At 52.5% G+C, this 27,938-nt stretch overlaps 1 protein-coding gene across 1 annotated transcript in view; it reads left to right on the top strand.

The window, feature by feature from the left end:
* The first annotated feature begins 23,265 nt into the window (after positions 1–23,265).
* Positions 23,266–27,938, top strand: part of DAB2IP (DAB2 interacting protein) — a 211,903-nt gene continuing 207,230 nt past the window's right edge. Inside the window, exon 1 of the mRNA XM_055400008.2 lies at positions 23,266–23,504. Coding sequence (XP_055255983.2) covers positions 23,465–23,504 — 40 coding nt within the window. The 5' untranslated portion in view covers positions 23,266–23,464. The remainder of the gene's footprint in view (positions 23,505–27,938) is intronic.

Here is a 27,938-nt window from a genome sequence, read left to right as displayed (position 1 = left end):
CAGCAAGATGAATCAGCCATACATAAACATATATCCCCTCCTTGTGGACTTCCTTCCCATTCAGGTCATCGCAGAGCATTAAGTAGAGTTCCCTGTGTTATACAGTAGGCTGTTCATTGAGTTTTAACTTTTGGGACCGGAGGCAGGGAGTTCTTTTGAGGCAAGTGCCCAGGTTTCTGCATCACTATAGTCTTGCTATGGAGGCCACACCTGGGCTCTAAGTTTCCAACCAGGTGGCACAAAAAGGGGACTGGAGCCGCTCACACAACCCCCAGTCTCAGAATGAAGGCAAACCAATCTCCCAGGAGAAGCAGAACCTTCGTACTACCGGAGGAAACAGTTGCTCCCCGGCTGGCTGAGGGGAAGCAGGGTAAGAAGACAGAATGAAGGTGAGTGATGCCCTCCGTGATGGCCTTTGCCCCCTGAGCCACTTCACAGGGCATCACACCTGATCTGAAGACAGGACAGCTCTTCTGCTGGTGCCAAGGTTCCTGACTGGGCGATGACCTGCCCTGGTCCCAGGAGAGGTTTAGACTGTCAGGCAAGTCGGGTCCCCAGCAGTAGCGTCTGATTACAGGTGGACTGTGGGTACCTTGAGCTTGGGCTCCCTGTGGAAGCCTTGCTCCTGGTCTCTCCTCCAGAGGATTTAAGGTTCCCTCCTAAGCCCTTTCAGTTCAGTTCAGTTCAGTCGCTCAGTCATGTCTGACTCTTTGCGAACCCATGGACTGCAGCACGCCAGGCTTCCCTGTCCTTCACCAACTCCCGGAGTTTACTCAGACTCATGTCCATTGAGTCAGTGATGCCATCCAGCCATCTCATCCTCTGTCGTCCCCGTCTCCTCCTGCCTTCAGTCTCTCCCAGCATTAGGGTCATTTCCAATGAGTCACTTCTTCACATCGGGTAGGCAAAGTATTGGAATCTCAGCTTCAGCATCAGTCCTTCCAATGAATATTCAGGACTGATTTCAGGTTGGATCTCCTTGCGGTCCAAGGGACTCTCAAGAGTCTTCTCCAACACCACAGTTCAAGAGCATCAGTTCTTTGGTGCTTAGCTTTATAGTCCAACTCTCACATCCATACATGACCACTGGAAAAACCATAGCTTTGACTAGATGAACCTTTGGAACCAGAGATCAAATTGCCTAAGCCCTTTACCTTATGGGAAAAGCCCCCTGGCTTCAGGGCTCCTCCCTGGAGTGGATCCTCTAGGACCCCACCTGGGTAGCCCTGCCTTCTGGATGCTGTGCCAGGCTCCATAGCAAGTCCCAGCCTTATAACCACTGAGTTGGGTTCTTGGATCCCAGGCTCCTTCCAGGCTGTGTTGAGCCCCACTCTGTTTCCCCCTGGCTGAACTGGGTTGACATAAATGAGATCTCCTCAGGCCAGCTCACAGAAAGGGAGGCTTATGACGCAAACGCAGGGGGGGAGGCCAAGGAGCTGAGAATCTCCTGACACCCCAAGATCAAACAAATCAGCGCTCTTTGAGATGCAAATGACAAAACCCTAAGTCAACCTCAAGTCAGAAAAAGGAAAGGAAAAGAGGAGGTACAGCTGGATCCAGAGGCTCAGTCCTGTGTCCCCATCTGCTTCCCGCCCTGCTGGCTCTGGTCTCAGGAAAGTGCTCCCTGAGGGAACAAGGTGGCTGCAGCATGTCTGGCTCAAAGTCACCCTCTCGCAGCCCAGGGAACAGAAAATTTCTCTCTTCCCATCAGCTTTAACCATAGTCCTGAAGTTCAAGTTCAAGTTCATTGTGCCAGTATGGGTCACATGACCATCTCTGGAGGAAAGAATTACACTGATTGGCTAGGCCCGGGTCTCACACCTACTTCTAATCAATCCAATCACTTAAACTGAAATTTTAGGAGTTCCCTAAGGAACACACACCTGTGTGTGTGGTGGGGAAGGGGTGTCTAATGGCCAGAAATGAGAATGCTGGGCAAATAGATATGTTCCATCCTGGAAGCCCAGTATCAGTGGCCAGGCTTCCCTTGTTGCTCAGTGGGTAAAGAATCTGCCTGCAGTGCAGGAGACCTGGGTTCAATTCCTGGGTTGGGAAGATCCCCTGGAGAAGGAAATGGCAACCCACTCCAGTATTCTTACCTGAGAAATTCTGTGGGCAGAGGAGCCTGGCGGGCTGCAGTCCATGGCGTTGGACGTGACTGAGTGACAAAACCACCACAGCCACCACCACGTCCAGGTGCTAGAGCTGAGGAACTGGTGGGGCTGGGGCAGGCCCTGCAGGGCGGTGGGTCCCCAAGCCTCTCTACTTCTTCCCTCTTCTGTGTGTGGCGACCCCTCCAGTTGGAGGGGATCTGGAGACCCAGACCAACCCAGGGTCAGGCCATGTGGGCTCACGGAATCACTCATTGTGGGTTTGAATCCTGGCTCTGTGCTTACTAGCTGAGGGACACGGGTCACTTTACTTCATCTGACTGAATCTCAGTGTCCCCTTCTAGGAACCCAGGCCAGTAACAGGGCCAGGCTCCTGGGTGGCGCTGCCAGAGCTTTCTGAGCTAAGGCACTAAGAATACTCAGCACAAGTTGCTGTGGAAAAAAGCTGGAACCCCGCAAAGAGAGAAACATAGAGTCACTATGGGACCCAGAAAGTGCACTCTGGGGACATACCCCAAACAACTGAAAAGACAGATATTTACACACCCATGTTCATAGCAGCATAGCTCACAATAATCAAATGGCAAAAACAACCCAAGTCCACCTAAAAAATGAATGGATGGACAAAATGTGGTAGAGCCATACAATGGAATATTATTTGGCCTTAATTAAAAAGGAATGGAATTCTGACATATGACATGAATGAACCATGAAACACTATGCTAAGTGTTCCGGTTTACTATGACGTAAACCAGAATACAGAAGGGCAAATATTGTGTGATTTCACTTGTGTGAGGGACCTAGAATAGGCAAATACAGACAGAAAGTAGCATAGAGGCTGTCAGGGGTGGAGGTCAGAGAAATGAGTTACTGTTGAATGGGTGTAGACTTTCTGCTTGGAATGCTGGGTAAAATTCGAGAAGTGGATAGTGGCTATAGCTGCTCATCCTGTGACTCTACTTGTGTGTGTGTGTGTGTGTGTGTGTTAGTCACTCAGTCATGTACGACTCTCTGTGACCCCATGGACTGTAACCCGCCAGGCTCCCTCTGTCCATGGGATTCCCCAGGCAAGAATACTGGAGTGGGTTGCCATTCCCTTCTCCAGAGGATCTTCCCAACTCAGAGATCGAACCTGGGTCTCCTGTATTGCAGAAAGATTCTTTACCATCTGAGCCACCAGGGAAGCCCAGTGAATGTACTTAATGCCCCTGGAAAATATACTTAAAAATGGTTAAGATGACAAGTTAAAAATAATTTTTTTTAAGTTTTAAAAAAATTCTTAGCACAGAACCTGGTATATTGTATACACTCAAGAATCAGTAGCGTATATGTGTCGATGCTAATTTCTCAATTCATCCTACCCTTTCCTATCTCCAATTAAAAAAAAAAAAGAAGCAGTAGCTATGATCAATATTCATAGCATTGCTCACATTTCTTTACCATTTGCTCTCAGTGCTGTGTCGGTTCCCTGGCATGCAGGACTTTGGGTTCCAAAATCAGACAAGCCAGAAGGGTTGGTCCCCTTACCTGCTAACTCCCTCTTCCCTTTGTGTGCAGGTTCCAGAACTCAGAGGGACAGTGGTTTGGTCCGACTCGTCTTTTCAAGCCAAGCTGCAAAGTTACCTATAGACCTGCAGAGGGTGTCCTTGCAGCCAGGGCTCACCCTTGGTCATCTTAGAGGGGGGGTTCCCTCTGATGGGCCTGTAGGTGAGGCAGACGTCAGAATGGTTTCCAGTTAAAACTCATCCGGGGAGGCTGGCAACTCCTCACCTGGGCCAACCTGACTATCAGACAAACAGCCGTGGTTGAAAGCAGACCCCAGCCCAGGGCCTTCTTTCTTAGCCCAAGACCATGTTCCAACCTGGTTTCTGGTCTTTGCCACCCATCCTCCCTCACCCTGATACTACCACCTTGCTCAGGAAGGAATCAGAGACCCGCACCACCATGCAATCGGGGGTGGCAGCTGCTGGGGTGGGACTGGGTACCTTCCCAAGGCCTCCCAGCTTCTCCACAGGTCACAACAGTGACCCTGGGGCCTTCTGGGTGCTGAGTGCTTAACACCGTCTCCTGTAAACCTCACAACATTTCTGGAAGGACGTTGCCAGGTGAGGAAGCTGAAGCCCAGAGCTGCAAGGTCACTTCTCAAGTTCATCCAACTGGACTGTGGCTGAGCCAGATTTGAACCTGATCTGTCTGACTTCAGAGCATGTGTTTTTCCTGGCTTCCTGTCCCCCAAAGTCACTCCTCCTCCAGAATTCAGCCTTTCGGATCCCAGGCACCAGGGACAGGACCTGACAACCCCCACCCCGTCCCCACCAGTCCCACCGCCAGTGAGAGTGGATATTTCTATAGCCTCTTCTGTGGGCCTCCCACTCCCTTTCGGAAAAGAGAGGGAGGCTGGGTGGTCTCAAAGGGCCTCTTTGGAGGGGTGGGAAGGTGACGGGACTGAGGCTCAGGGCTTAACTGGGTGCTGGGCAGGGAGCAAGGAGGGATGGACATGTTCCCTGGAGTCCACCTCAGGGGGACTCTCCTGTCGTCACTGTGGTCCCCGACTCTGCTCTGAGGGTTTTCCCAGCATCATCTCTTGGCAGCCTCGCAACGGCCCGTGAGGCAGGCATCATATCACTCTCTTCATTTTGCAAACGAGGAAAGGGAGGCTCAGAGAAGATGATCAGAACTGGCATGTGGTGAGGCCAGTGTGAAATGAGCGCTTCTCAGCTGTCTTACTGCGTCTCTGTCCCCCAAACTCAGCCTTTGCTGCACGCAGCCCCTTCTCTGTGTTCCCTGCCTCCATCCCCCCTCAACCCTTAAGGTTAAACCCAGAGACAAGTGGCCAGGCCACTCAGGCCAGCCCGTCCTGTTCTCTGTCCACCAGGTGGAGTACAAAGACCTCTAGGAGAAAAGGGAAGAAGCTGGCATCTCAGGCCAAGCCGACCAGAAAGGTGGTGTGAGCCGGAGGGTAGAGGTGGGGAGGGGTGGGGGGGTGATGGGCTGAAGGTGGGGTGGGAGCAGGAACTTGTACCTGGGAGGAGGCCACCTGGCCTGAAGTCCCAACCCTGCCACTGGCTTGCAAGGCCCTCCCCTGTGCCGGCTGTCTCTCCCTGTCGGTAAAGGGGGAGGCGGGGTCCACAGAGCATGCTTGTCACCCTGTGATGTGCCTGGGAATCACTTGAGTATCTTTTTTAAAAAGTAAATTATGACCCAGTGAGTCTGGAGTGGGGCCAGGGAAGCTGCATTTCTAACAAGCTCCCCTGGTCGATGGTGCCCACGCTGCTGGTTCTTGGATGTACTTTTGAGAGGCTTGCCAGCTCTGACAAGTTTGCTGTTTTGAGTTGAACAAGGAAGACTCTCTGGGGTTCCAGACCCTTCCACAGAAGTGGCTGTTAATGTGTCGGTCAGTCATTCATCCATTTAACAAGCATTGTCTGGGCCTCTGTGTGGCCGATGGGGACCTCTGATGGGGTCCCTGCCTGTGCTGGGGACCCAGAGGTGGACAAGAACCAGTCCCGCACTTGAGGACTCCATGGACACAAGAACCAGAAGTTACAGTCCACAGGACAGGGCAGGGGGAGAGGGAAGCCAGGATGGGGGTAGGGGGCAGAGTGTCCCCTGAGTAGCCATGGGAGGATGTTCAGGGCAGGCTTCCTGGGGAAGAAGACTCCTTCACCTGCTCTTGATGAATGAGCAAGAGGGCGCCTGGCAAAGATGAGAGTGGGGGAAGGGAAAGGGTGTTCAGGGAGAGGAAAGGGCGCGTGCAAAGGCCCGGAGAAGAGAGTGCCATATTTATGGACGGTAAGTGGTTGTGCGGTGAGGCAGGCCATACCCAGACACACAGAGCAAATACTCCAAGACATGGACGCACACACACATACACACACCCACCCCTTGGAGGTGTCGGTGTGGGTAAGAAACAGCGTTCTAAAGAGATGAGAATCCTTGTTCAGGGAACTTCCATGAGCTCCCACTGGAGTGGGTTGTTGTGAGATGGTTTCCATGGTAGCTGTTTGCTTTCTCCCCCGCCCCCACCAAAGAGACACAGCAAGGATGGCTTCCAAGGCTCCTTCGACTCCATGACCAAGGCTCTCCCAGCTACCAATCTCCAGGGTCACTCCCCTTCTCTTCCCTGACTCCTGGTCTGGGAAAACCCAACCCCCAGGGCCCCCACCTACCCCCACCCCGGTCTGCTCCTGCCCCTGCCTGCTCTTCCCCACCTCGATCCCTTGCTGGCCCCCCAATCCACTCCAACAAGTTTGGGAGGCAGTTCTGGTCGCCTTCTTCCAAGGTTCTTCCAAGCATCTCTGAAGCTCAGAGAAAAACAGACTCGTGCCCAGGTTTGACTCTTTCTACCTGGGGCAGCGACAGGGAGGGAGGTCCTATCTACAAAAGGTCACGGTCTCAGACTCCCTTTGCCTGGCCGCTGTCCCAAGGCCAAAGCGTTCGGTCATCAATTCTGTGATGTTCCTGTAGATATCTGAAGTTCCAACTAACTTTTCGTCTGCTTGTGCCATCAATTACTGAAAGAGGGGTTGTAAATTTGTCTTTTTCCTTTTCATTTTTTTCTGAGTTTTGCTTTGTATCTTTTGAGGCAACATGACTAGTGGCATGCAAATTTAGCATTGGCGTATCTGTCTGCTATACGGAACATTTTTTTCTGCTGTGAATAACTCTTTAGCATTTTTCCCCCCTTAAACTCTACTTTTGCTGATATTAATGTAGCTACTCCAGTTTATTTGTGGTTACTATTTGCATAGCATAACTTTTTCCATGCTTTTACTGTCCTTGTTTCTGTATCTTTATACTGGACATCTTTCTCCTGCATATGATTGAATTTTATTTATTTTTATCCAGTGTGGTAATGTTTGACTTTCAATCCTAGCATTGAATGTGCTTGCCTTTAATATAATTGCCGATCTATTCAGCCATAGGTCTTTTATATTACTCTTTGTTTTCTATTTGTCCCACTTTTTCTGTTAATTTTCTCTTCTTTCTTGCCCTTGTTAATTTTCTCTTCTTTCTCTTCTTTCTTGCAAGAAAATTACATACTCAGCAAAAAAATACCCTTCAATAATGAAGGCGAAATGGAGATAGTCGGGGCAAGTACAGAAGAACTGTACAAAAAAGATCTTCACGACCCAGATAACCACGATGGTGTGATCACTGACCTACAGCCAGACTTCCTGGAATGTGAAGTCAAATGGGCCTTAGGAAGCATCACTACGAACAAAGCTAGTGGAGGCGATGGAATTCCAGTTGAGCTATTTCAAATCTTAAAAGACGACACGTGAAAGTGCTGCACTCAATATGCCAGCAAATTTGGAAACTTCAGCAGTGGCCATGGCCTGGAAAAGGTCAGTTTTCATTTCAATCCCAAAGAAAGGCAATGCCAAAGAATGCTCAAACTACCACATAATTGCACTCATCTCACATGCTATTAAAGTAATGCTCAAAACTCTCCAAGCCAGGCTTTAACAATACATGAACCATGAACTTCCAGATGTTCAAGCTGGTTTTAGAAAAGGCAGAGGAACCAGAAAGCAAATTGCCAACATCTGCTGTATCATGGAAAAAGCAAGAGAGCTCCAGAGAAACATCCATTTTTGCTTTATGCCAAAGCCTTTGATTGTGTGGAGCACAATAAACTCTGGAAAATTCTGAAAGAGATGGGAATACCAGAGCACCTGACCTGCCTCTTGAGAAACCTGTATGCAGGTCAGGAAGCAACAGTTAGAACTGGACACGGAACAACAGACTGGTTCCAAATAGGAAAAGGAGTACATCAAGGCTGTATATTGTCACCCTGCTTATTTAACTTATATGCAGAGTACATCATGAGAAACGCTGGGCTGGAAGAAGCACAAGCTGGAATCAAGATTGCCAGGAAAAATATCAATAACCTCAGATATGCAGAAGACACCACCCTTATGGCAGAAAGTGAAGAAGAACTAAAGAGCCTCTTGATGAAAGTGAAAGAGAAGAGTGAAAAAGTTGGCTCAAAGCTCAACATTCAGGAAACTAAGATCATGGCATCCAGTCCCATCACTTCATGGCAAATAGATGGGGAAACAGTCGAAACAGTTGCAGACTTTATTTTTTTGGGCTCCAAAATCATTGCAGATGGTGACTGCAGCCATGAAATTACAAGACGCTTACGCCTTGGAAGAAAAGCTATGACCAACCTAGACAGCATATTAAAAAGCAGAGACATTACTTTGCCAACCAAGGTCCATCTAGTCAAGGCTATGGTTTTTCCCGTGGTCATGTATGGATGAGTTGGACTATAATGAAAGCTGGGTGCCGAAGAATTGATGCTTTTGAACTGTGGTGTTGGAGAAGACTCTTGAGAGTCCCTTGGACTGCAAGGAGATCCAACCAGTGCATCCTAAAAGAAATCAGTCCTGAATATACATTGGAAGGAATGATGCTGAAGCTGAAACTCCAATACTTTGGCCACCTGATGCGGAGAACTAACTCCTTGGAAAAGACCCTGATGCTGGAAAAGATTGAAGGCAGGAGGAGAAGGGGATGACAGAGGATGAGACGGTTGGATAACATCATCAACTCAATGGACATGAGTTTGAGTAAACTCTGGGAGGTGGTGATGGACAGGGAGGCTTGGCTTGTTGCATCCATGGGGTTGCAGAGTCAGACACGACTGAGCAACTGAACTGAACTGAACTGGGGCAAATAAAGACTGTACTAATTCATCACCAGCTCACCCCATCAAAGGAATTAGTGAAGGATGGGTTTTCTGGCAGGAGAAAAAATGGATCCCAGATGGAAACTTGAAAACACAAGAAGAAATGAAGGAAAATAGAGAGAGACAATATGTGGTTAATCTCACCAAATATTGTCTGTATAAAACAGTAACAATATCCTCTTGCGGAGTTTGAAATATACAAAGAATTAAAATACCAGATGACAATAGCATGTAAGTCAGGAGGGGGTAAATGGTGATTTTAGTGGCCTGAAGTTCCTGGATTTTCCCACGAGTGGCAATAGTACTGTTCTAATTTGCTGTATATTAGACTTTACTAAGTCAAGAATTGTGTCATAATCTCTAGAGGAAGCACTGCTGCTGCTGCTGCTGCTAAGTCGCTTCAGTCGTGTCCAACTCTGTGCGACCCCATAGACGGCAGCCGACCAGGCTCCGCCGTCCCTGGGATTCTCCAGGCAAGAACACTGGTGTGGGTTGCCATTTCCTTCTCCAATGTGTGAAAGTGAAAAGTGAAAGTGAAGTCGCTCAGTCGTGTCCGACTAGCAGCGACCCCATGGACTGCAGCCCACCAGGCTCCTCTCTCCATGCGATTTTCTAGGCAAGAGTACTGGAGTGGCTTGCCATTGTCTTCTCCGAGAGGAAGCACTAAAAGAATGGAAAACTAATGAGCTAATGCGGAGATGATAGGGGTCAATATAAAACACCAAATCAACCTAGAGTAAAGGTGAGAGAGGAGAAAAAATATTTTTAACTGAAAAAAAGTAATGTATAAGCTTCAAAGGTAATACACATATTCTTCAGGTGGGTGGTGGGCACTAGGGTGCATTTCCGTTTGATTCACATACTATACATTATTTAGATAAATATTCTTTTATCTTTTCTCCATAGTTAACAAAAATTTATAAAACAAAGCGAGTGGCAAAACTTTAGGTACATGTAATGTGATCTCATTTGCACAAATATATATTCAAAATAAAGAGAATCAAATGGAAAATGGATGAGACAAATAGAAACATATAGTTTTTTTTTTTCCTGTAGGAAAAAAAAAGTCTAGAAGTTTATTTGCCAAAAAATGCAATCTGTGGGTGTCTCTGCGTGTCTGTGAGCTAGGGAGGGCACGAACACTGGGTGGAAACTGTCAAGTTTTGCCTTGCAGGCAGTCTATGGAGTTTGCATATTTTTTCAGTAAGCATGTATTATTTAAAGAATTACAAATCACCAACAGGCCACAAATGTATTGCCGTTCTGAAGAGATAAACGTTTTAAATGTAAGGAGAATAGGACCTGGTAAGCCTTGCAGCCTGGCGAGCCTAGGATGGGGTTTCCTTTCCTCTGTCCTGCGTTTGGCACCCGGAGCCGGGACCGACTCCTGCTGTCCTGAGCCGCGTAGCCCACACGGTGGCGCTGCGGGGCAGGTCGGCCTCTCCCGGAAGGGGCGGGAGCGGGAGAGGGAGAGAGCGGGATGCGGTCGCGGTGGGGGAGTCGGGGGACGGCGCGTCTTCTTGAACAGATTGATTTCTTCTGCACCCTGCCGACAGCCTCACCAGGTGGCATCCGGAGCGCTCGCACACGCCCCCGCGGGTGGCTCCGGAGCTTTTCAGCGCCTGCTGTCGGGTCATCATCCACGTGGGGCCGCCCAAGCCACCTGGCCGCGCAGAGTTCAATGCCCTCGGGTATCCCAGTGGCCAGACTGGATTCCCAGAGCTGTGGAGCTCTCACGGGGCTTGTTAAGTCACGTTGGGACCTGTCCCCAGAGGGAGTGAGCACAAGGTCCCCGGAGGGGTGCAAGCGTGTGGACCCACCTCACCTATCAAGGGAGCTTCAAGAGGGAGGAGGGGGAATCTGGCCTCGGTCTTTCTGGGGTGTTTCTGGCCTCTGTCTCCAAATTCCCCCACATGTAAACCTGAACAAGTCACTGCCTGCTTAAGACACACCTTGGCTCCCCATTGCCCTCAGGAAAACGTCCATGCTGTTCACCACTGCTACACCCCACAACCCGCCACCGCCTCCTGGTACCCCAGGCTCCATCACACTGAATCCTTTCCTTCTTCCTACCCGTCCTGCTCTCTCTCCCCTCTGAGCCTTCCGCATGCTGTTCCCATCTGCTCAAACACTTTTCCACCCCCCTTTTTCCTTGGCTGACTCTGTCCCACGCTTCATACCTATCAGCTTCATACCTATCGTTTAAATGTTACCTCTTCCCAGAAGCCCCCGTGACCCCTATGGGCCCCTAGGCCACCCTCTCCTGTAACCATGTGCATGTGTGTGTGCTAAGTTGCTTCAGTCGTGTCTGACTCTTGTGACCCCATGGAATATAGCCCACCAGGCACCTCTGTCCTTGGGATTCTCCAGGCAAGAATACTGGAGTGGGTTGCCATGCCCTCCTCCAGGGGGATCTTCCTGATTCAGGGATCAAAACTGCATCTCTTATGTCTCCTACACTGGCAGGAGGGTTCTTTACCTCTAGCACCACCTGGGAAGCCCCTCTATAACCACACTTGACTCTAATTACATATTGATCCCCACTGAATGCGGGGCCCCTTAAGGCGGGTCTGCCTGGGTTGTCATTGCTTTCCCAGGGCCAGGATGGCACCTGCCCCATAAATTATGGTTCTGTGAAACAATGTGGGTGTGCATCGAATGGTGGGGTCTCCTTCTGTTTGAGGTACCCAAGGGGATGAGTAAAGGTGCTTTGTGGGCTGTGGATGGGACGGAGAAGTTGGGGAGGGACAAGACAGATTCAACCGCCCATCCAGAGGAACCACTGGGGTCCCCTTGGGTTTCTGCTGCCTGGAGAAATAAGCCATGCTGGCTAGAGGCTACCGGGGCCCCTCCCCAGCACACAGAGAGCGGCTGGACACAGGCTGACCTCAAGCAGTGCCAGGAAGGAGGCGGGTGTGTGGCTCCACCCAGCTCTGCCCAGCATCCTCCCTTCACATGTGGTCACCTCCCAGACCCCAGTGTCCGGCCCACATGCCTCGCTGATGGCAGATGTCTCCCCACTGACTGTCCTTAGCACCCTCCATTTCTCTGAATTCATCATCCTTCCCCAAATTGCTTCCCCTCCTGCTTCCCCATTCCCCGGGCCACCACCCCCTTCCTCCCTCTCCCACCCCATCTCCTAATCACCAAAGCCTGGTCTCTTATCAAGGACCCTTCCATCTGCCTTGCTGACCTCTCTAGGGTCCTGTGTGGATAACACTCCCACCCGGTCTGCCCCTCACCCCTCCCCGCACCCCATATTACAGTCAGACTTTTCAGCTCCCCAAACATGCTATGATAGTTCTCCCCTCCTTGATCTGGTGCTAATCCCTTGGCCTGGGCATCCCCTGGCTACCTGGTGAACATGTGTGTGTCCCCCAGGCTCCCGCTTAGACACCCCTTCTTCCAGGAAGCCCTCCCAGGTTTAGCACCCTTCCTTGGGGCACCCACAGTCACCAAGGCTTTCCCCCACGTCTTCCTGGGCTGCAGTGCTTTGTCAAACCCTGTCCTCAGCATTTGTCCTCCGCTCACTCAGCTGTTCAGCATCACCTCATGCTCTCCTTGCCAAAAGCCCTCCCCCTTGGTTCCCAGCTCCCCACCCTCCTCCTCCTCGCTGGCTGCTCTTTCTGGGTTCTCTTGCCAGGTTCTTCCTCTCCTCCCTGCCCGCTAAGGTTGGGGCGCCCCGGGTTTGGGCCTCCAGCTCTCTTCTCTGCTCCGTCTCCTCTCTCCCTTGGGGCTGCATCCAGGCTTTCAATCCCACCCGTGTGCTGACAGCCCCATGTTTCTGTCTTCAGCCTGGACCTGTCCCCCGAGGCCAGGCTGTGTTCTGTAGGCTGCTCCTCGCCTCTCCTCTCCATGGCTAATACGCATCTCCAGTTTGCCTTGTTCAGAAGAAGCTCGGGCTTCACACTCCCTTCTTCCACCGGCTCGTCCTCCATTGTCCCCATTGCTCTGGTTCCTGAGGCCAAAAATCTCAGTGTCGTCCTTCACACCTTTTCACCACCCCACATCCAATCCACGAGGAAAGCCTGTGGCTACCTTCAAAGTGGGCTTCCCTGGTGGCTCAGTGGTAAAGAATCTGCCTACTAATGCAGGAGACTCTGGAGATATGGGTTTGATCCCTGAGTCAGGAAGATCCCCTGCGGAAGGAAATGGCAACCCACTCCAGTATTCTTGCCTGGAAAATTCCATGAACAAAGGAGGCTGGTACAGAGTTGGACTCGACTTAACGACTGAACACCACCACCACCACCACCGCTTTCGAAGGACACCCCTTCCCAACCCACTCACCACCTCCACCCAACCATCTGGCCTGGGATCTCTCATCGGGTCAAGTTTGGTGACCTCTTGACCCTTCTCCCTGCTTCAGCCCTGGCCCCCCTCTGCCTATTCCCAACCCAGCAGCCAGCCCCACTACCCCAGACCTTCCACAGGCCCCTCCTCGGAGTAGCAGCCAAGCCTTCCCCTGCCCGCAGGACCTCGGAGAGCTGACTGCTCTCTCACGCTCACCCCAATGCTGGCTCCTTGGCTGTTCCCGAAAACCCCCACCTCGGAACTTTTGCACCGGCTGTTCCCTCTACTTTTGACAATTCCCACCCCCCCCCCACATGTGGGCAGTCCCCTCCCTCATTGCTCTGGAGATCTGCCCTAGAGGTCTCCCCTGACCAGCGTGCACACAACCGCAGCTCCCAGGACTTCCGGCCCCTCACTCTACCTTATTTTCCTCACTAGTCCTTATCATCACCCCAGCTGTCATGTCTGCTTGTGTCTCCTCCACTAGAATATGAATCCTGGAAAGCAGGATTTTTTTTTCCTCCTGTGTTCAGTACCTGGCGTGTGTAGACCATCTTTCACCAGACAGTGAAGACCAAGAAGGCAGGAATATGATTGCATTCACCAGCAGCGCCAGAGGACTCAAGCCATCTTCACTCACTACTCAACAGATAATGAATGCATGGACGGACGGGTGGGTGGATGGACGGCTGGCTGGATGGGTGGGTAGGTGGGTGGATGGCTGGGTGAGTGGTATGTGTGGATGGATGGGTGGATGGGTACTTTGGTGGATGAATGGTTGAGTGATGGATGGTTGGAAGGGTAAATGGATGGACGGTGGGTAGATGAAATATAGTTGGTTTACAATGTTGTGTTACTTTCAAACATACAGCAAAGTGATTCAGTTATACATGTACATACATATATATATTTTTTGTTTCATATTCTTTTCCCTTATAGGTTATTAAAAATATTGAGTATAATTCCATGTACTATACAGCAGGTCCTTTTTGTTTATTTTATACATAGTCGTGTGTATGTGTGAATCCCAAACTCCTAATTTATTTCTCTCCCCCCTTTTCCCTTTGACAGCCACAACTGTGTTTTCTACGCCTATGGCTGTGTCTCTGTTTTGTGTATAATTTGAATCATTTTTTGAGTCCACGTGTAAGTGATATATATTTGTCTTTGTTCTCAGGCCTTTTGACACAGCAATTGTGCTTCTGAAAATATCTCCAGTTTAAGTCCCACACTGGTGCACAGAATAGATGGGTGTGCTTGTCATCATGTAAAGCAGGGGCCAGCCTGGATGTCCCTCAGTGACGGACCACTGGGTGGATGGTGGCACAGCACCACGCAGCACTTGGTGGCCAAAACAAGAATCAAAGAGGAGATGAGAGGATTCAGGATTGAACTGCTAAGCGGCAAGAGCGCATCATAGAACAATCATAGGGTAAGCCATGTGTGGTGTGAATAAGCACATACTCTGCATGTGTGTGTGTGTGTGTCCACGTGCCCACATCCGTGTGCACAGGAAGGAGGTTAGACTCCTATTCACCCACTCCTCACCACATCATCCCTAGGGTACAGAGTGGGATTCAGTTCAGTTCAGTCACTCAGTCGTGTCCGACTCTCCATGACCCCATGAATCACAGCATGCCAGGCCTCCCTGTCCACCACCAACTCCCGGAGTTCACTCAAACTCATGTCCACAGAGTCGGTGATGCCATCCAGCCATCTCATTCTCGGTCGTCCCCTTCTCCTCCCGCCCCCAACCTTTCCCAGCATCAGAGTCTTTTCCAGTGAGTCAGCTCGTCGCATGAGGTGGCCAAAGTATTGCAGTTTCAGCTTTAGCATCAGTCCTTCCAATGAACACCCAGGATTGATCTCCTTTAGAATGGACTGGTTGGATCTCCTTGCAGTCCAAGGGACTCTCAAGAGTCTTCTCCAGCACCACAGTTCAAAAGCATCAATTCTTCGGCGATCAGCTTTCTTCACAGTCCAACTCTCACATCCATACATGACCACGGGAAAAACCATAGCCTTGACTAGACAGACCTTTGTTGGCAAAGTGATGTCTCAGCTTTTTGATATACTATCAAGGTTGGTCATAACTTTCCTTCCAAGGAGCAAGCGTCTTTTAATTTCATGGCTGCAATCAGCATCTGCAGTGATTTTGGAGCCCCCAAAAATAAAGTCTGACACTGTTTCCACTGTTTTTCCATCTATGTCCCATGAAGTGATGGGACCAGATGCCATGATCTTTGTTTTCTGAATGTTGAGCTTCAAGCCAAACTTTTCACTCTCCTCTTTCACTTTCATCTGATTGGAGGGGAAATTTCCTTATTAATCTATATACTTCTTTATTGACTTTAATCAATCAGCTTGTATTCCTGTGTAATTGGGAGACTGTCCCTAGGTATGTTTCAGCGCTTGATCTAAACACACATTTTTCTAGCTTCTTGATGGCAGGCAGTGGTTGAAGGCAGTTGGGTTGGGTACAGAGTCTAGGCTCTCTTCCACCCAACTTTCCAGCCTCATCTCCCAGTCTTCGTAAACCTATACAGCAGGGTTAGCAAACTCTGGCTTATGGGCCATATCAGCCTCCCATCTTGCTTTTGGACAGCCTGTGGGCTAAGGATGCTTTTTACATTTTTAAATGGCTGGGAATAATCAAAAGCAGGATACTGTTTCCTGACATGAGAAAATCATATGAAATTCAAATTTCACAGTTGACAAGTAAAGTTGTGGTTGGAACAAGCCCACACTCATTCATTGATGTGTTGTCCAGGGCCGCTTCAGAGCTTTGACAGTAGGGCTGGGTCATTTTACAACAGAAGCTGTGTGGCCTGCAAAGCCAAAACTATTGACCATCTGGGCAGTTACAACAGAGGCTGTGTGGCCCGCAAAGCCAAAAATATTGACCATCTGGTCCTTTACAGAAAAAGTTTGCTGACCCCTGATACATTGTACTTTTTGAAAAAATGTATATGTTTATTTATTCTTAAGTGGAGGATAATTGCTTAATAATAACCCACTGTTATGTTGGGTTTTGCTATACAATGCAAATCGGCTACACGTATACATATATCCCCGCCTTGAGCCTCCCTCCCACCCCACTGCCATCGCACCCCTCTAGGTCATCACTGAGCACCGAGCTGAGCTCCCGCGCTATACAGCAGCTTCCCGCTAGCTGTCTTGCACACAGCAGTGGAAGCTCTCAGTTCGCCCCGCTCGCCCCTTCCCCCGCGTCCCCGCCTCTGTTCTCGCTGCCCGAGTCTCTAGTACCTTTTGTCCCAGGCTAATCAGTGGTCCCGGGGCTCGGCCTCTGCTTCCTCAGGTCCTTCCGCCCTACCTGCTCTCTCTGTCCCGCCCCTTGTCTGTTGTCCGCTCAGTCACGTCTGACTTGTTTCAACCCCGTGGACCGCAGCCCGCCAGGCTTCCCTGCCCTTCACTATCTCCTGGAGTTTCCTCAGACTCATGCCCGTTGAGTTGATGATGCCATCCAACCATCTCTCCCCTTGTCTCCTTCTGGAAAACTTGTTTAGTCGCTAAGTTGTGTGCAACTCTTTTGTGACCCCCCATGGACTCTAGTCCAGCAAGGCTCCTCTGTCCATGGACTTCTTCAGGTAAGAATACTGGAGTGGGTAGCCATTCCCTTCTCCAGAGGATCTTCCTGACCCCGGGATCGAACCTGCATGTCCTGCTTGGCAGGCGGATTCTTTACCATTGAGCCACCTGGGAAGCCCTTGGAAAACTAACCATCCTGAAAGATTGCTTCCAAACCTCCTGGCTGATGCCTTGGGCGTCCCTCCCTGCCCTCCCTCCCCCATCCTACTGGAGATCCAGGGACTCTGATTCATTTCTGTGTCTCCAGCACTTGGCACAGTCTCCAGCGAAAGTTTGCTGAATTGCATGGCTCCCGTCATTGCCGAATGGGTAAAACGCTTCCAGGCTTCTTGGTTTTTTTCCTGACTCACCACAAAACCTGAAAACTAGCCAGGAAGCATGGGGAGGGGTGTGGGTCAGGTGGAGTGCAGAGGGCTGAGCTCATGTGAAGGCGTTCTGAGGATCATAGGGGTTTCCCCCAAGGCTAGGCCCGGTGTGGAAGAGCATGGGGACAACAAAGCATGACTCCATTGAGAGAGGACCTTACCTGGCATTAGAGGCAACTGACTTCCTGAGAGGGAGAGAGCTCCCCGTCCTGAGAGGTAAGCAAGCAGATTTGGAGCGAGGATGTCGTGGAGGAGATTTCTGCCCCCTCAGGGGTATGCACTGGATGAGCCTCCAACCTGGGGCTCTGGGAAGCCTGGGATCCTCCTGGGGCAGTGACCTGGCATATGGTGAACTTCTGAGGGCTAGGGGAGGAGGCGGATGGAGAGCAGTATCCTTGCCAGCCACCGAAGATCGCCTCACACCGTGCCAGCCTGTCTGATCCCTGCTGCCGGAAGGCAGGGTGTGCCCATGTCTCCAGGGTTTCCTGGAACCCGAGGCAGGACCCTGGCACCCAGCAACCAGGATGTCCCATACGGAGCCCCACTGCTCATCACAAAATTGAGGATGTCAGGAACTTTGAGGACCCCAGGCCACCATCCCTGACATCCCTTCAGCCCTGGAAAACCCCCTAACTCCTAGCGTTTATCTAGGGCTTGCTTCTTCCTGGAAAGAGCTGAGATTCTTTCATAATTCAGCTTCACATTTGCAGGACGAAAAGCCCACAGTGCAATGTGGTTGCGAGTCGGGGCCTTGGAATCCGCTGTGTGATCACCGAGGGCAAGCGACTTAACCTTCCCACAGCACCACGAGCAAAGGTCTCGAATTTCTAATCCAGCCCAGCAGCGCGGGCGGTGTGAGGGCCCAGAGTTTGGGCCTTGCTCCTGCCGCTTCCTGGATGTGAGGCTGTGTCTGAGAGGGACCCGGAATGCAGGGAGGGGGTGCTGTCATTAGAAGGAGGCCCTCCTCGCCCCGTGGAGCCGTCGACAGGGCCAGCCTGCAACCTACCCTTGTCCCCTGCTGACTGGCTCAGAACTTATTTAAAGGTGCCAGCTCTCAGTTTCGTGGCCATTGAACCAAAAAAGCAAAGTGACCTTCTCCTTAAACGCAGGAGATGGCAGCTGCTTGAAGGGGCCCAGGATGGAAGGTGGGGCTACCAGGGAGCAGACCCAAGGCTGGTCTGTCTTCTTGCCCACCCTGTCCCATGTCCCACCTCTGAGCCTGCCTGTCACATCCTCCAGACAAATTTCTTTTTCCTTCAGCTGGGAGGGCCTGTTAGGTGCTACAGTGGGGCCAGCAGGGCCTTCTCATCTCGCAGACAAGGTCTCAAACCCCAGCTCTGCCACTCCTCAGGAATTCACTGTAGCCTCTCAGTGTTCCCATCTGTGAAATGGGACTCAGAAAACTGTTTTGGAAAAGTTGGTGTGAGGTGCAGAGAGGGTAGCAGGCTCACAATACAGCCCCCCATCCCCAAGTAGAAGACCCTCTGGTCTCCCTCCTGCTGGCTGGCCCTGGGGGCCCAGCCCTTACTGAGAAGGGGGAACTCAGTCCAAGCAGATAAGAAGGAAGATGCAGGAGTGTATCTGGGTGTGAGGAGCCCTGGAACTCAGCGAGAGCTCCTGGGTGGTGGGCTGATTATCAAGGCCAGGGGCAGTGGGGGAAAATAACCATTGCAGCTAACATCTAGTCCTTCCACAGATGTTTAGTGGGGATCCACTTCAGGTGGGCCAGTTAGGGACTGTTCCAAGCGCTGTTCTACAGCATGGAGCTTACGTGAAAGCAGGAGCTGGCAGATAAGATGCAAATAAGCATACAGCTGTGGTACTGGAGAAGACTCTTGGGAGTCCCTTGGACAGAAAGGAGATCAAACCAGTCAATCCTAAAGGAAATCAACCCTAAACATTCACTGGAAGGTCTGATGCTGAAGCTGAAGCTCCAATACTTTGGTCACTTGATGTGAAGAGCCAACTCACTGGAAAAGACTTTGATGCTGGGAAAGATTGAGGGCAGGAGGAGAAGAGGGTAACAGAGGATGAGATGGTTGGATGGCATCACTGACTCAGTGGACATGAATCTGAGCAAACTCTGGGAGATGGTGAAGGACAGGGAAGTCTGGCGTGCTGCAGTCCATGGGGTTGTAAAGTCAAACACGACATAGCTATTGAACAACAACAATAATGTCAGGTGATGTCTATCGAAAGGGCCAAGAAGAAAACTAAAGCAAGGAGTGGGGTGAGGGGAGGGGCAGGGGACCTGCTATCTCAGAGAGTGGAGATGGCGAGGATCTGGGGGGTTCACTCGAAGCAGGGGAAATGGCCGGACCCTGGGGCAATTCAAAGGCCTGTAAGCCTGGGCTCGGGGGAGGGGAGAGGGAGAGAGATAAGGAGGGCCTGGAAGGCTGTGTTGAGGACGCTCAACTTTAGCTTTACCGAATGCTTCTTCTGGCCCTGTTCTAAGATCTACCTGTATTAACTCATTGAGTCTCCCACCAGCCTCCAGGGATCTCCTTACTTCTATTACAGGTGAGGAAACGGAGGCTCTGAGAAGTAAAATCTCTTGCTGAGGGTCACCCAACTGGTAAACGGGGAGCTGGGGTTCGGACCCAGGCAGGGTTACCCGTCCTTACTTGAGATACCAGCCAGGATGCTCCAAAGTGGACTCCAGCCCACACTGGTCTGTGTTTCGGAGAGGAGCCATGCAGGGTGGGAGAGGGTCTGAGCCTGCGGTCAGGCTCCACCCCAGTTCAGAGCCCCAGGCTGGGCAAGATGATGGACTCCATTTGGCCCTGGACAGAGGGTTTAACTAGAAAATCAGAACCCGGAGAAGAAGAGAAGCTGAGCGCTCATACCACCAGGGGTGCTGGACGTCTCCTGCCTTATTCTTGGTCCATGCAGTGGTGTTGCCTGCCCTTACTAGCCTCCGCCCGGAGAATACCTCTTCGTCCCTGTCTGTCCAGCTCAGCTGGCCCCTCCTCTGTAAAGCTTTATTATTATTTTTAAAACTTTATGGACTTGTTTGGCTGCACTGGGTCTTCACTGTTGCACGTGGACTTTCTCTGTTGCAGTGAGTGGGGGTTACTCTTCACTCTTGTGCTCAGGCTTCTCATTGCAGTGGCTTCTCTTGTTGCACAGCACGGGCTCTAGAGTCTGGGCTCAGTAGGGGCGGCGCACGGGCCTAATTGCTCCACAGCAGGTGGGATCTTCCCGGACCAGGGGTCGAACCTGTGTCCCCTGCATTGGCAGGAGGATTCTTAACCACTAGACTACCAGGGAAGCCCTGCGCGGCTTTTCTGATTCTGCTAGGCAGACTGTTCCCTCCTCCAGCCTCACTTTATTCCCCTCTGGCTTTCAGATCCTTGGGTTTTGATTCTTCCTTTATGTGTCTGGCGCCCAGGCTTGGCCCAGCCTGGGCGTGGCGGGCACAGAAAGAGTGAGTGGGTGGATGCAGCCGCATCTCCATGGCAACCTGCTGGCCTGTTGCAGCGTGGTCCATCTAATCCATTACCACCCTAGGAGGAAAGGCCAGGAGAAGCCCCATTCCACCAGAGACTCCCAAGTGCAGAGTCAGCAGCTCAGTGTCACCCACCTCGTAAGCAGCAGAGTCTGGACAGAAACCCAGGTGGTTGATTTCAGCCCTATCACACTCGAGCAAGAAAAAGACCTCAAGTGCCTCTGTGCAAATGGGCCCCCTTAGCTCCCTGAATCCCTGGGACTCCCAGAAGCCCTGGGGTCCCTGGAGGTTGGGGGAAGTAGAGGGAACTGGGTCTGAACCTGTTGACTAGGGGTCCAGGCTTCCCATCCACCACTCCTAGACCCCCTCCCCCACACCCGCTGAGTCAGAGATCCAGGGAGCCTGATGCCTGCAGCTGCCTGGGTAGGGCCTGACCTCCCTGTAATTAAGGCAGCGGGAGGCTGGGCACTGGGATCTCTGTCATCACAGAGGGGTGGTCACGGGTGACAGAGGAGCTTCCCCAGGCTAGGCCAACCACGTCAGCAGCCACTGTCTGCTCTGGGAGCACTGGGCAACAGCAGGGCCTGGGAGGGGTCCAGGGGGTGTTTCCCTCCCTTCCACCCTGGCCTGGTCCCTCCTTGCGGGGGAAGTGCAGGGTCCTTAACCACTGTACCACCAGGAAAGTCCCCCATCTCCCTCCTTTTTTTAAAAAACATATTTTCTTTCTTTATTTAGCTATGCCAGGTTTTCGTTTTGGCATGCAGGAGCTTTTAGTTGCAGTTTGTGGGATCTAGTTCCCTGACCAGGGATTGAACCCCAGGCCCCCAGCATTGGAAGCACCAAGTCTTAGCCACGGGACCACCAGGGAAGTCCCCATCTCCCTCCTCTTAATGTCCCCTCTGCCTCAGCCTCAGGGTCCTGTCTCCAAAAATCGGGTCACTGAGGCTCAGTTTCTAATGTCCCAGTGATCTATGGGGAACAGACAGTTTCTCTGCTGTAAGTGCAGAGTGTTAAGGAGAATTCTGGGAAAGGGCTGTCTCCAGGGATACCCAGGTATCCACTGGGATGCAGGCCGTCCTCTAGACAGAGGGCTTTCAAGGTTTATTGTACCCCCTGGACCAAGCCCATGCTCCTGGGCTGTGATTCCACGTCCTCTTGTTCCAGCCCCAACCACTCACCTGCTCCGACACCCTCCCGGTCACTTGTCATTCCCTCTGCATGCTGCCTTCATTTGCTGCTGTCATCCCCTTCCTGCCTCTGTGCCTTTGCCTGTGCCGTTCCCTCTGCCTGGGAGGCCTGCACCTTCTCCCACTCTCCCATCCAAATCCTGCTCTTCTCTCTGTCCTGTTCAGATGCCTCTTCCCCCAGGCAGCCTTCCCTAATTGGGCCCAAATGACACTCTCCCTGTCCGGCAAGCCCCAGGGCCCTGTTGTATTCTGGGTCCGAGATGTGGATTGAATTACCGCATCTTTGTCCTCCCCCCAGCACCACCCCCCTCCCCACCAGCATCTATGCTATGACCTCTCTGGGGGTCCAGGCCTGGTCTGAAGGCCACTCACAAGCCTCGAACAGGTCACTTCTCCTCTCTCATCGGCCTTGTCCTCATCTGTAAAACAGGACGGGCAGGGTTTCTGCTGGCAGGGTCACTTAGGAGTGACTATATCGATGTGGGGACACTGGGACTGGTGCCCGGCTCTGGTGGCCGCTTAGTGAGTGGCACCCCGTGTGATTATAGCTGTGCCTGTAGAGGCCAGCATCCCTCTCCCCTGGGGACTTGACAGCCCCGTCCAGTCCTGCCCCAGCCTCTGCCCCCTTATACAGTAGCCAGAGAGGCCTTTCTAAAGAACAGCCTGGAATGTCTCCCTCCCATGCGTCATCCCCTGGGTCAAACCTAAGAACCATCCCCACCTGTGAGGCCCTGCCTGATCCCCTCTGCTACTTCTCTCCCACAGCCTTTGCCGTGGCCGCGGCTCCAACTGCCTGGAACTTATCGAGGAGGTCACTGAACACCCCAAGTGCCATCTCAGTTCAGGGCTTCTGCACAGGCGACTCCCTCTACCCAGCACACCCTCCCCCTCACTCCCTCGTTTGTCAGCTGGCTAATTGCTACTCACCCATAAGGCCCCAGCTTAAGTGCCCAGTCCTCCAGGAAGCCTTCCCTGACCACCTCCCCCTGTCTGGGTGAGGCAGCCCTTTTTTTTTCAAGTTCCCACAGCTCTTACCGCACACGCTGCATTGCACAGGCCTGTTTACCTGTGAGCTCTAAGAGACCAGATGCTGAGACTTGCTCCCTCCTGCAAAACCCAGCACCTGGCACGGTGTCTGGCGCCAAGTAGATGCTCAAAAAAAAATCTTAGTGTCTGACTGAATGGATGGATGAGTCAATTTCTGCATCCCCCACACTGCAGGAAATGTCTGTAGAACAGATTTGAGTGGGAGGTTCCAGCAGGGCCTGGGAGAAGCCCCTGGGGTTTGGGCACTGGGCGGTGAACAGAGCAGACCCCCCATCCCCTCCCGTGGGTGGGTCAGCCTCCCCCCTTCCCACAGACCCTGGGGGCTCCTGGAGCCAGCTTCCAGATGCTCAGCCCAGGCTCACCCTTACCTCTTAGCTTTTCCATTTGCGCAGGCCGGCCAGATCCCCGCAGCCAGCGTCGCGGGCAGCCAGGCCAATCGTCCCGGCGTCTTCCTATTTTAGACATCTCTGCTGCCTCGGTCCCTTCTAATGTTTCCAGCCAGGCTGTGGGGGGAGGAAAAAGAGGTTACTGCTACTTTAAATGTACTGTATGAAGGCGAGGGCTGGAAAGGGGCCTGCGTGCAGGAATACCCAGTCATCTAGTTGGAAAAGCCGCCAGATGGAATACAAAAGGAGAAACCCAGACGCTCATGGAGACAGCCTCGGTTCATAAATCAGGTGGGGCCAGGGGCTGGGGGCCCATACGCCATGGAGCCCGACTCCCTCTTGGACCAAGACGACTCCTTCGGTAAGACCAGAGCGCCAGCAAAGTGGCAGAGTGCTGCTCAGGGAGACTTTCTCTGTTTGCTGCGGGAATCCGGAATGCGAGTTGAAGCGGGGAGGAAGATGGGCATTGCTGGTGTGGGGACCTGTGGGTCATGGGTGCCGGGGGCTGCAGGGCACAGAGCTGAAGGGTCCCCGGAGCTGTTGTTCCTTGGGACCAAGCATCGGCGGGGTCGGGGGAGGGAGCGGGAGTTTTGGCCGCTTCTGTTTTGCTCCTGGACCAGAAGGAAAGGAAGGAAGTTTGCAGCCCCCCTGCCTGTCTGCCTCACTCGTGGTCGTCCCCAGGCCTGCCGGCTGCGGTGGGGGATTTAATTAGTGAGATCCTGCAGATAAATATAGATGGACCAGGCAAGAGGAACGCAGTCTGTAATTAAAGCCAGGCTGCAAGCATTCCCCGTTCTGCAGGGCCCCAGGGGCTGCCCCTGGGGAGCGGCCGCTGCCGCAGCCTCCCTGCAAACCCTCGGCAGATTGTTGGGCGAAAGTTGCTTGGGACAGAGCCCTTGTCGGGAGCCGGTGGCAGGGAACTTGTACATTTCCCAGTGGATCAGCCATGGCAGTTTCTGCAGGCTGGGGGTTCCAGGGTTTCAGGGGTCTAAGACCCGGATTGCTCAGCCCAGCCAGGCTGTGCACTTTTGGTTAGGATGCTGGGGGTGGGGGTGGGGCACTCTGGCCATCTCTGCGATGTGGGAAGATGGAAAGCAGGAGGGCGGGAGGGTGGCTGAGGGACTGAGGAGGGCTGGGCTGAGGGGATGTAGGTTTTAAGGCTCTGTAAGGAGGGGGCCCTGTTGGCTTCCGGAGAGGAGAGCTAGTCAAGGGAGGTGTCACTCCAGCTAGGATCAGCCTTTTGGGAACCTAGATTGTCCTGGGCCTGTGGTTCCTGCTAAGAAAACTGTGTGCTTCTCCCCCTGGACCCCCACCCCAACCCCAGCCAGGCCTGGCTGCAGGGCACAGATTCAAGGCCAAATTTCCTCCCTCTTGCCAGCTCCAGTTCTTTCCAAGGAGAGGGGCTCTTGCCACGTTTGGAGTTGCACCCCTCAGGGGAGCCTAGCCCATGAGCCTGGCATCTTTGGAAGGTCGGGTGGCCAGTGAATGCCTGCCAAGTGACCCCCACATGCCAGGCTCTGTGTCAGGGTCAGGGGTGCAGGAAGAGAGAACTCAAACTTAAGAAACAGTTTGTGATTAGTGAATGGAGAGAGGCAAGAGAGAAGGAAGGAACAAGGGAGGGAGAAAAGGGAGATGGCGCCTTGGCCCTGGAGCTCCTGGCCTCCAGTGGGAGACAAATGATATGAGAGTGGATTCTGAGTGATGAGTTCCAGGGAGGGAGGTGGGGGCAGACAGTCTGGGGTGTGGGACAGGCCTGCCTGTCTCCAGAGGCGTCCACCTGAACTTGGCAGGGGAACACCTAAATGCTACCCCATGAAGGGCACAGACCCCTGTCTGGGGGACCAACCCAGAGCCAAACAAGGCTCCAAATCCCTCTGTCTCCCTACCTGGAACTCGCTGGTGTCTCAGAAACCCACAGCCTCTGCCTGCTGTCCCACAGGTTTGCTAGCAGTAGTCTTGGGGCGGGGTAAGTCCGGGGCCCCTGGAAACGGAGACTGCCTGTGCCATAACTGAAGGGCCCACGCATCAGCTCCTGTCCTCCCTTGCTGTTGGAGCCTGTGGTTGGCCTTCTGGAAGCTGGGCAGGCAGTGAGGTGCCTGGGATCTGAGGAGAAGAGACAAGGGGACAGGGAAAAGTTCCTCAGGAAAGTGATGAGCAGGAATGGAGGGGAGCCCAGGAAGTCCTTGGGAGTGGCCCCAAGCTGAAGGGGCCATTCTGGCCAGGTCCTACAGTTATTCATCTAACAAATACTACTTTCAGATCCTGAACTAACTTTTGGGGTTGGGAAGACAAGTCAAACCTTGTCTCTGCCTTTGTGACACTCCCAGGCTAGTCTGGGAGAGAGGTAAGCACTGATGGGGAAGGCCAAGGCCCCGTGGAACCCTTAACCCCACACTTGAAGTCCAGGAAGGCTTCCTGGAGGAGGTGACCCCCCACCAAAGAAGTGGATGACTCCTTCTTTTGTGAGAATTTCTTCACCTGGCTTCTGGGATGGGCCACCCTCCTGATTTTCTCCCATCTATCTCCCAGTCTTTTTTTTCTGGTTCCTTCTCTTGGACCCCTCACTCTCCCTGTTAACCACAAGGTCCCTTCAGCAAGGTTGGTCTTTTCTGCCTCCCTCTATGATCTGACTCTTCTGTCCTCATCCCCTGGCTCTATAGGCTCCAGTCACACGTCTCTGCCCTTCCTCACACTCACCAAACTAGTTAATGCCCTCAGGGCCTTTGCATATGCTATTTCCTTTGCCTGGAATACATTTCCTCTCTTTCTTCATTGAGCTAAATTCCTCCTCCTCCCAGTCACTCTCCTACCCTCTCTTTTCCTTTATAGGACCAGTTCCTAGTCGCACGTGGGCTTTCCTTATGGCTCAGCTGGTAAAGAATCTGCCTGCAATGCAGGAGACCCTGGTTCGATTCCTGGGAAGATCGAACTGGAGAAGGGAAAGGCTACCACTCCAGTATTCTGGCCTGGAGAATTCCATGGACTGTATGGTCCATGGGGTCATAAAGAGTCGAACACGACTGAACGATTTTCACTTTCATTTTCAGTCTCCTAGTCGCACGGCACATTATGGTACGTGTATGAATTTAACCTCTGTCCCCCAGTCATCTCTAAGTGCCCTGACAGCGGTTATCCCCAGAGCATGGCTCTCTGCCTGGCCTGTAGTGAGAATCCAACAAAGGCTTGTGAATGAGTGAGTGAGCAGACAATTCAGTTGGCTCAGCCAAGGAGGTGAGAAAAGGCATTCCAGGCAGAGAGAACCTCAGGGGGTTCTCTGACACTTCCAGTGAGGGTGATGCTTCTGGTCAAGGGGTGGGGACAGGGTGGGGAGAGGCACAGCGGGAGGAAGGGCTCCGGGTCGCCCTTCTCTTCTTCAAGCAGAGCAAGACTTTCTTCCCTTTGGTGGACATCCTGAGCTCTGATTCCATTCACCAGGTGCTCAGGGGCTGAGAGGAGTTTGGCCGCGTCCACAGCCGCTGACTCTGATGTTCTGGAGGCCTCAGGCACATTCAGGGCATCTTAGCAGACAGGGCTGAGTAGAGCCCCACCGGGTGTCCTGAGACGCAGGACCTTCGAACAAGGTTGTCCTAAGAACAATGTCCTTAGAACAAGGTCATCAAGGGCTCAGACCACAGCTGGGGTGAGTGGCACACACAGGAACAGAGATTTCTTTCATACAACAATCCGGGGCAGGAAGGCGAGGGCTCGGAGCCTGCACACTAACCCCAGCAGAGCCCTTCATGGGGTGGCTCAGTTTCCCCAAGTGTAAATCGGGGTGAGGACCAGACAAGGTCTGACTGACTCCCTCTGGCAAGGCCTTTCAGAGCTGAGTGGAAAGGCCAACGTAGAGCAATAAAGCACTGCACTTCTCTCGTGTCCTCTGAGAGCCGGGGAAGGGGACAAGGGGATCACCCAGTCACTGACTTGACTCCCACTTAAGACCCTGAGATCCTTGTGGGCAGGCGCTGTGTCTTATTTGCTGCTATACCTCTAGGGTCCTGCACAGTGCCTGGCCCTGAGAAGGTGCTCCATATGCATTCACGGGATGACTGAATGAGTGAATGAGCTGGATCCTGCCCTTAACTTGATCGTGCCCTCAGGCATCTTCCCCCTCTCTGGGCTTCTGGTTCCTTAACTGAGGGTACTGTCCTCCACACCCCCGACTGTTTCTAGCTCTGATCATCTAAGAGTCTAATTCCAACTCAGCACTTGGCACCCTCTTGCCTCCCTGCGGCCTGAGCCTCATCCATCCCGCTGCCACTGGGTGGCCTGGACTGAGTCCCTGCTCTTTGTTCAAACTCGGCTTCTTTGTCCAACAAATGGACAGACTCAGCACTGCCCTTCCTGTGTCCTGGGTTGGCTGGGGTCTCCAGAGGGGTGATTGAGATGAAACCACGAGAGGCTGGACACCTGTTGAGGGGAGTTTATGATTCATGGGTGAGGGAGCTGGGCTCAGACAGACGGTCAGGATAAAAGCTCAGGAAGGGGCTGGTTGCTCTGGCAACCCTGGGGGTGGAACAGACAGCTCAGAACCTTCCGTTTCTTCTGATGATAACTGCCAAAGGACTTTGGCTCCAGCTGGGGGCCCTGCAAGGAGGCAGACAGAGGTGATTTTGTAAACTTCCAGGTGTGGCAGGTACTATAACCAGTCCCATTTATTGAGCACCTACTGCATGCTGCCTCCCGCCCCAGGCAAGTCCTTTAGGTACACTGCCTACTTGAGTCCTCACAACAGTAGATTGATATTATAGCTCCATTTTCCAGATGAGGAAACTGAGGCTCAGGGAAGGGACGT

Source organism: Moschus berezovskii, chromosome 11 (genome assembly GCF_049115385.1).
Source record: "Moschus berezovskii isolate FMDL1 chromosome 11, NW_MosBer_1.0, whole genome shotgun sequence".
In the NCBI taxonomy this organism is placed as follows: Eukaryota; Metazoa; Chordata; class Mammalia; order Artiodactyla; family Moschidae; genus Moschus; species Moschus berezovskii.
The sequence above is the reverse complement of the archived record's forward strand: the minus strand, read 5'-3'. Positions and strand labels throughout refer to the sequence as shown.